Source organism: Juglans regia, chromosome 12 (assembly GCF_001411555.2).
Source record: "Juglans regia cultivar Chandler chromosome 12, Walnut 2.0, whole genome shotgun sequence".
In the NCBI taxonomy this organism is placed as follows: domain Eukaryota; kingdom Viridiplantae; phylum Streptophyta; class Magnoliopsida; order Fagales; family Juglandaceae; genus Juglans; species Juglans regia.
In genome coordinates, this window is record NC_049912.1 from 24,961,640 (window position 1) to 24,971,203 (window position 9,564).

The following is a 9,564-nucleotide window of genomic DNA, read 5'->3' on the forward strand; positions in this document are numbered from 1 at the left end:
GACAACCAACTGCTGATAAACACGTGGAGTTATTGATAGAATAATGGGGTAGAGAGTGCATGGGGCGGCGACGAAAAGACAGAAAGTGACGGTGGGATGGGAATGATCTGACGTGGAGGTGGATCCCACGTGACTCAGGTGGTGGTGCCCTGAAACACGATTCAAAGAATATTCATAAATTCGTAACATTAATCAATACGAGAATCTTTGTTTTTTAAAATAGAAAATGCTAAGTGTCCGGACGCTGATATGTCTTGACACTTTTTTTTTTTTTTTAGTGATTTAAAATAATTTTAAGAAAAATATTTACATCAGCCTCAACACACTTAATATATCGAATTAAAAAAAATAAAATAAAATTAAAATCATGGTATATAAAGAGTGTAGGCTGATGTATAGCATATCTCATATTTTTAAAAGTGGTGCTACCTCAAAAGCTGGAGCTCCTGCTAGTATTTTTAAAATATATATTTTTTTAATATATTTTTTAACACATTTAAATATATTTAAAAAAATAAAAAAATTTAAAATATTATTAAAAAATACTTATTTAATTATTAAGTAAAAAATAATAATAATAAAAAAAATTAAAAACTCATAACAGTAGAAATTAACGGTAGAAACTAACGGTAAGAGAAGTATTTTTCTTTTTTTAATGATGTTATAATTTTTTTATTTAATATGATTAAAAAAATACATTTATCGGAAGAATTCTATGTAGTTGCTTTTCTTTTTGAGTTGATTTGGATTCAGAGATGGGATGAAATGATTTTAGATAAAAGATAAAAAAATATTATTAGAATATTATTTTGAGATTTAAAAAAATTGAATTGAGATTTAAAAAAAGATAAATTATTTATTATATTTTATGTAAAAATTTAAAAAATTTATAATAATAAGATGAGATAAAATAAAATACTTTCTAAATTTAAACAGGACTTTAAAATATGAGTTTTGAATGGTTGGATTTTCACTTTTCAATGGCCATGGAGAGATGTGTATTTAGGATAGGGTGATGCTAGTTCGTCTTTGAAATGTGTTCTCAAAAGTGTCATGTAGTGTATCTTGTTTTTGTTTTTAAATGTTACAAGAAATAAACACAACTTTTTAGTGTAATATTTATAAACATTTAAAAAAACGAAAAAACAAAATGCACATGAAATACTTTGAGGATACATTTGGAGGAAAACTAAGAATTTTTTTTTAAAGAGTAAATCTTAGAACCGGTCCTGTTATTTTACTCCAAACAGTAGCTCTCCAATGGGTGACCTCTACGTAGGCCTAACACTTTTATCTATAATGTGCCCCACTGCATGAGAAACGAAGAACAAACTAGCCCCTAATCATGATTTCTCTCCTAATGCAGGATGGGCGAAAAAAAACCCAGCGATCTCCGCGACTTGTTCTCTCCCTCTCCACCACGACCGACGACGGCCCATCTCTCCATCGTCGCATGAGGAATGTGAGCCCCCCTCTTCGCCATAAGCAACTCTCCCCCTCATTGATTCCTCCATAAATCTCCCTCACTGCCAACCCCTAATCATGACCCTCCCAGTGTCCCCGACGACGTATTTATAGCATCAACCCAGTGCCACCGACGACGGATAGAGGCAACATTAAAGTAAGACCAGCTTGGCTTTGACCCATTAACCATCCTTGCAAAAAATGTAGCTCCCAACCACTTGGGTCTCTACGAGGTAAAAGTTGAGGAAATTGCCCATACCCAAGAAGATCCAAGTGGTTTGGAATAGCTAATTGAACCCTCACTAGATGGTAAGAAAACTCAAAGGCAACAAAGTGAAATAAATTCCCACTCAAGAAGGTTAATATGGATAGTAAGTGCAAGTTGTCATGCCTTGAAATTAAAATTTTGTGTAAAAAGTTAGAGGGAGGCCCAGATTCACATGTCTCAAAGCTCACTGTACCTTCGATTGTAACAAGGAGAAAAATCAACTTTTGATTTCAATGAATTTTTTATTTTTTATTTTTTTCAGCAAGAAGCATGCGTTAAAATATGGTTTGTTTCAAATAAAAAGAGATGCTTTCAAATAATAATAATAAAAAAACAAGACAATATTTTAGAGTCTAGGTATTGCAATGGCAACAGAGCATGCGACAAGATTTTCTAATTTTTCCTTGCGCAATAAACTTTTCCAGGAGCAAGTTGGAGATGGAGATGGAGATGGATTTGTCGCATGCTCAACTGAGCCTCTATCTCAAAATAAATACCACAACCTAAAAAATAAAAATCAAAATGAAATATACGACAAATTACACTTCAGGGGATGCAATTACAAAAATATGCAATCCTAAGGCCACAAAACTGCAATAAAAACTTCTTCAGGAGTAAGTTGGAGATGGAAGAAAGGCTTTATGCACTCAGTAAAAACTTTTACAGGAGCAAGTTCGAAAACTTACTATCAGAAAATTAACCTAGCAAATGACAGCAGGAGGGTGACTGAGATGGGCGACGGCAGCAGGAGAAGAAGTGCTTTAGAAAGCAATGAATGTGAGGGGTCGAGCTTAGCGGTCATGCGTACGAATAATCCTGTGTGATGCACTTTTTTGACTTAATATGAAATAATCCATGTGTCAAGATATGATTGGTGCTTGCTATTAAAGTAGACTTTTTCTAGTTTTTTCCTAATCAATTTAGTTTATGGCCACTAGCTAGGAGGATGCATAGATGCCTTTGTCCTATCAATCTATGCCTTTGTCCTATCATTTTTTAATAGGATAATGTTAGATTTTATGCCTTATTTGGATAGTTATCTTCATCAATATCTTATAATTTTATTTTTAAATATCACTTAAATACAGATATTTTTTAATTTTAAATATTTAATTTTTTTTTATCTAATTATTATCTAATCATTACAGTTTTAACAAACTTACAAACAAAACATAAAAATAATTCATATTTTTTAAATTCTAAAATAAAAATAATATTCTTATAATATTTTTATTCAACTTGTTCTTTATCATTTACCAAAATCCAATAAAATATCTTAACTCAAATTATTTCAGTACCATTCACAATTTTATCAACTTATCTCAACATCTAAATGAGGCCTTAGAGTTAAGAGTGTGCTAACATGGGACAAATCTTAAAAAATAAATATATGAAATCCATTGTAAAAATAAATAAATATAGGCCTAAAGTGTGTAAATCTCGCAGATGCGCAGTTTAAATGCTAATAGGTGCCAACATAACAACACTATTTGAATTTTGGATGTCAACTTTGAGTGTAATGCAGAGTAATTATCTTATACCACATAATATTTTTTTCCTATCACAAGATATCGTATCATTAGAAATAATATTCATATAATCAATTTTAATGGCACTAGATCTTTTGATAATCACATCATCTATACCCCAAGAGTACTGAAGAAATTTTCTCAAATAAGTTAAAGATGTTAAATTCTTCTTTAATCCATTGCATATTTCAAATTATATCTTAAGTTCCCATAATTTGAACCAATCCTAGACTTATTTTCTGCAATCATGATGCAAATTTTGCAAACACCAACTCTGATAAACCAATTAACTCTATAGCCCGACTGTTGTTCTAGACTGGTATATCAACAGTTGAATTTTGCCCATAAGAAAATAAAAATTAATAAGACTCAACGGTGAGTTGATTTAGATACTATGTGAATAATAATAAAAAAGTAATGAAAAAGTAATAATAGAATATTGAACAGTAATAAAAAGTAGGTGAAAAGTAATAATAAAATAATAAATAATAGTGAAGTATTCTGACCACCCAAACCTAGCCAGTCGATTCTTAGTTACTTCCTAAAAAATGGTGTCTATGATCTTCGAACAGTTCTTTAATCACCCATGAATTGATGTGCTAAAGCAAACTTCTTTCACACGTTACACAAGGAAATGGACTCTGCCCGCACCTTAGAGGACAAAGAACAAGAGATAAAACATCTTCTTCTTTATTATTTTTTTCAACATCTCACTCTCAATCTTTAATCCGAGCACTTTGTTCAATCTCCTACTCTGAAAGGTATCCAAATACTAATGTTACAGGTTACAACACGAAACTCCAAAACTTCAAAGTGGAAGAGAAGCACCTCAATCTCCATATATTTTTTTCCCCTGTTTCAGCCGAACTGAGTGCCTTGTCATCTGCCCTTCTCTCTCTTTTTTCCCTTTTGTTTTTGAGTATTTGCTGAGATCCGCTCTTATATCCTGCATATAATTGGATGATTTCATCTTAGACAGGGAAATCAAAGGGAAAAGAACCTTGCAATTTGAATAACAAGTGAGCTAATGTGCATTGAAAATTCTACTAGAATTTACAACTTTCATGGAAGTAACTGAATGATGCTACACTCAAACCATACGGATATATCTGTATTTTTCTACGTCTCAAAGTTCAGATTATATGTCACTAAGTGCAAGGACAGAAAATGACCAGGAAATTGACAAAGGAGACATGAATATTCATTAAGGTGTCCAAGATTTCTTCACTTTTTGATAGGTGTGGAAAGTTAGTTCTACCTATCGGGCTAGAAAATTGGTAAAAGAAACATACCAAGGAAGCTTAAAAGTGTCTTTCAACCATCCTTGTTTTGTGCAAGTTGCTACCACTTTGTCTAGCCGAACAATTATCTCAGAAAAAGTTGGCCTAGCAGCTGCTTCTTGATCCCAACATTCCTCAATCAACCTGCATATCAATAATATCAAGCAAAAAAAAAAAAAAAAAGAAGTAAATTTGATTAGTTTTCTCAAAAACGAACTTACTCTTTTAGATCAGGTGGATAACTTCTTGCTTTGATCTTGAATGGCGGTCTTTTTCCATCCAAACACATCATTTTTGCAGCTTCTTCTGGAGACTTGGGATGGAAAGCTTGTATACCCTCAAACATCTGAAAAAATATTAAAAAAAAAATCCATGAATAAGTGATCACGATTGAGCATCCCGCCGATAAAGATACATGCAAACCAATTATATTCTCCTCTATTATGCTTTAGAAAACCAGAACAGTGGAGGTTATCTCAACAACTTGAAACGAATTATAATTAATTACTTAACGCGATGACAGAATAATCATGCTAGCATACAAGAATCTGTGAAAAAGTACCTCGTATAAAATGAGACTGAAAGAATAGGCATCCACACTTCTGTCGAACAAATCATCTTTGTAAACCTCAGGTGCCATATATAAGTCTACAATCATATAGTAAAAAACTTATTAAAGCACACAGTAATTGTAATCCATCGTGTTTCACAAGGAATTAATTGTTATTATCCTATGTCCAATATCAAACCACTTCAATTTACAAGACCGTAGCTGAATAAAGTCAATGTTGGAACCCCAGAAATATTTACTCTATGAGGCTCTATATGGATTTTTAGTACTTGAAAATATATTTTTGGTTACAACTTCCCAAATCCAACATAGAGCAATTATCACTTATTTTTGCACACTAAAAATTCATGGTGTCATACGGAGGTGAGAGTTGAAAGGAGTCAATATATTATATACGTTCATCGTGTCAAAAGAAAATGTAAATTTCTACTTGTGTTTATGTAATGTCCACTGGAATATATTAAAGATCAAACTCTAAGAGTTAAGATATACGGTGTATACAAGAACTTACTTGAACGGTCAGCCCCAGGCTGCGCGAGTTTTGCTTTGCCTGGTTGAATTTTGGACAATCTTATCAAACCAAATCCGGCTACTTTCAATTGACCTCCAATATCCAGAAAAATATTTCTGGCACCTTACCAAAATTTAAAATATTAAAGTACATCTCAAACAATAAAAATAAAATTCTGTTGGCAATTGCTGTACACATCAGATCAACTTTTGAAATTTGGTTGCCTTACTTTGGCTTTAAGTCACAGTGGATAATTGGGTCTGGTTTACACTCATGAAGATAATTCATGCCCCTGGTAAAGCGAAGTTCAGCAAGATACCAGAACATTAGTATGTAGTATGTATATGTTTATGATGTATGCAAGAAGCAGGGGTCACTCTTCTAATCAAAAAGACAAATGTCTACAAAGTCTTTCAAATATAATTCCAGCAAGATAGACATGCCTAGCGATATCAAGAGCAAATCTTAGAGCTTTGGATGGAGACAGACGCCCCTTCTTTTGAATATAATTTCCCAAGTCGCCCTGAAAGATCACCACCAATCTTAGCAGTGTCAATTTCAATTCCAAGAGAGAGGGGGAGAGAGAGAGAGAGAGAGAGAGAGAGTTGTTTACTTTTGAATGATACTCCGAAACAATCATCATGGGTATATTTTGCGTAACGGCTCCAACAAACTGAAGCACATTAGGATGGCGGACCTTTTCTAATAATGTTAGCTCGTGTTTGAAAGCATTTCTGTTAAAAGAAATAAATTGAATTGATTATGAAAATAGGTCTTAAGGACATAACTATATAAAAAAAATCTATGAACCAACAAATTCAACAATGCTGCTGAACCAAAATCCAAATAAATAACTACACTGCAAGTATAGCAGAAACAATAAATAAACACTCCATTTTTTTTCTTCACCCAGAAACATACGGTAACACTGGATGGTTAAAGCACTAGTGACAGAATTAAAAACTGTAATATGTACAGAGATTTAAAATACACATTCCATCAGTCCAAGGGGAATTAGATTGTGAAAATCAGTTAGATCAGGAGATTTATTAATCTAAAGTTTTCTATAAGTTGTTATTAAATCAATGAAAATCCCAGCAACCAAAAAGATGTTAGAAGGGGAAAACTTCCTTGGAATGTCTCAAAAAATGCCAAGCAAGAAAACAAGGGAAACGAAATATCAATTCAACTCCGAAAATGACTCCTGAAAGAACATTATGTGGCATTAATATTTGCACTTTTTTATATGCCAAGAAGACATCAAAGAACTACTGGTTCCATAGCCCAAAAGTGAAGGCTCTGTACAATTCCCCTTCTTTAGATTATCGTCCTAAAAGCATTTGTATATTCATTTAGAGAAGGGGAGGAAGAGAAACAGATTAAAAAGTCTTCAATTTTGGATGAGCACATACATGCTATCAGGGTCCGAATAGCTGTCCTTGTCAAGTATCTTTACAGAAACCTTTGTACCGTTCCATTTAGCCACTTGATATGTTCCCTGTAAAGGGGTAGACGAACATAAATTTACAATATATTTGACAAATTAAGCATCAAATTAATAGTTAGCTCAGTTCTTTCAAAACAACTAAAAATAAAAGGGAAGAGAAAAGTAAAACAACACATTAAAGATTTAGGGAGATAAAAAGGAGGAGGGTAGTCACTGAGCTATAACCAATCATATTTGCAGATGCATAATTATGTGATCCACAGTTTCATCAAGATGACAGCGTATTCTCAATTTAAGGTAACATAGATGATAATCATAAAACTCGCAAAAGGGTTATTAGCAATAACAAAGAATTTTTCAATCCACGGAGTGATGATAATCTTGAATAAGCAAGTAAAAATTACATTACAGCAGTACTTGGCAGTATACAAAAGGTCACTCTGAAAAACATAGAATTAAATCACATATTCAAACAGGATTTCTCTGAAATAAGTACTACATTATAGATCAAACTAAAAAGTCCACTCCATCACTGGTCTAGTGGTCTTCAAAGGAACAACAAATGCACACTAAGGATATATTTTTTTAGAGCTTATTAATCATCATTTCTACATACTACATTTTTTTTTTTTATCTTTTTTTTTTTAATTTTTTTTTTAAATTTAAATTTTTCTACTCATCATTTATATACTATATATATGATAAGAAAAAAAATAAAAATAAAAATAAAATGGTTAAAAATGATGTGTGAAATGATGAATATAATTTATTTTCTTTAAGTAGACTGTTATTTCTTAAGAATATTTTTCTTGTGAAAAGACTAGAACCTACTTGATTAAAAAGCAAACAATAATAATCACTTTATACGACCGAAAAGACAGGTCTTTGCGATTATCATTAAAAAAAAAACAAAAAAAAAAAAAGAAAAAGAAAATTACAGATCAGTACTGGCACATATATGAAACATAAGGCTCGGACAAAAGAAATAAGGTATCTAAAGCTTCGAATTTAATATATGATATCTCAACATATAACACATTAGGCAATATTTTAATTACTTGAAAAGTTAGCAAACAAACAAAATAAACAAAAACAAAAAAAAATTCCAACAAATATATAATGACAAAAACGCTAATGAATCATCAACAGATAACACCAAATCATTGCACGGCTTTCTACCGACGTCGCATCAAAATGTGAAAAAGTAAGAACAAACACTCAAGACTTGAGTTGCCTAAATGCATCATTGATTCACCATGCGTTTCATACTAAGCATCTCCGATTACGGGAAACCAGTTCCAAAATAAGAGACTTGGACATTAATAATTTCCAATATATTTTCGAATGAATTAGAGTCTATACGTGATTTTTCAAAATAGCACTGATCTACTGAACTGCTAGTAAAGGGAACAGGACCGTGCCTTCGAGATTCCATCACTCTTCCGAATCTGAAGCTCTAGTGGATTAAGCTCATACTCTGGAACTTCTCGAGGATTTGCAACAGCCATTGGCGTCTTCCTAGTGGATTTCTAAAAGGATGCAGAATATATAATAATTAATAAGTATGTTTCAAGGCAAAAATCCTCACCTAGAAACGAGAAATCGTTCATATCTTACCGGAGCTTTGGCTCCGCGGGCTTTTAGAATATTGTAGACTTCCGTATTTCCGTAATACTTAGCGTCCGCGGCTGCCTGACCAGATAAAAGAGAACTACATGTAAAAGCCATTTCGAAGGGAAAGAGTGCCGAGAATTCATTTGAAAACAAATCAAACCAAAAAAAGAAAGGGAATTGCCGTACCGTACTCCCCCAGCGATCACGAGCATCGATGTTGGCCTTCCTGCTGAGCAATAGCTTGGCGACCTCGACATGGCCTTCGCAGGCAGTGATGTGAAGCGCGGTCCGCCCGTCCAAGTCGATGCTGTTGACGTCGATCCCCTCGTTTAGGAGATCCTCCACACCCTTGACGTCCCCTCTACACGCCATGAACAGCAGCTGCATGGTGGCGTCGAGATTCTCCGGAACCGTCAGATCGATATCGGAGTCTTGTCTGGGGCTCCGGCGAATAGGGTCAAGCGACGACTGTCTCCCGAAACTGAACCTCTGGTTGTTCCTCCTCGGGTCCATCGACGACTGCCGGGTGAACTGCCGGCTCAGCGTCCTTTTTATCGACCCCGTCGACAACTGCCGCGATATCCCCCGTCTTAGTTGCTTCGCTATGTTCTCCATTTTAGTCCCCAATCGATGGTCAGAGCTTTTCTCTTGGAAATGCGATAATTACAGGAGAAGAAGGAGACGACGGCTACATGTAGTTGAAATTGAATTGGGTGGGATCGAGAGCTCAAGGGACAGATTTGGGAGCTCTCGATGCCGAGCTATGGAGGGAGGCTTCTCTGCGAGTGTGTGCGTGTGAATATCAAATTAAGATCCGAAACAAGCGGCTTGAGAGAGAGAGAGAGAATCAGTTTTTTTTGTCTTCCACACAATGGAGCGA

At 34.0% G+C, this 9,564-nt stretch overlaps 1 protein-coding gene across 1 annotated transcript; it reads right to left on the reverse strand.

Annotated features, from left to right (window-relative positions):
• Nucleotides 1-3,721: 3,721 nt before the first annotated feature.
• On the reverse strand, nt 3,722-9,564 carry LOC109005054 (integrin-linked protein kinase 1-like). The gene is made up of 12 exons (XM_018983820.2): nt 8,871-9,564; nt 8,688-8,762; nt 8,492-8,599; nt 7,036-7,121; nt 6,237-6,357; nt 6,067-6,146; nt 5,853-5,915; nt 5,624-5,739; nt 5,104-5,189; nt 4,763-4,887; nt 4,554-4,685; nt 3,722-4,207 (listed from the first exon to the last, which is right to left on the reverse strand). The coding sequence occupies exons 1-12, from the start codon at nt 9,297-9,299 to the stop codon at nt 4,201-4,203; spliced, it is 1,428 nt and encodes a 475-aa protein (XP_018839365.1). The 5' UTR covers nt 9,300-9,564; the 3' UTR covers nt 3,722-4,200.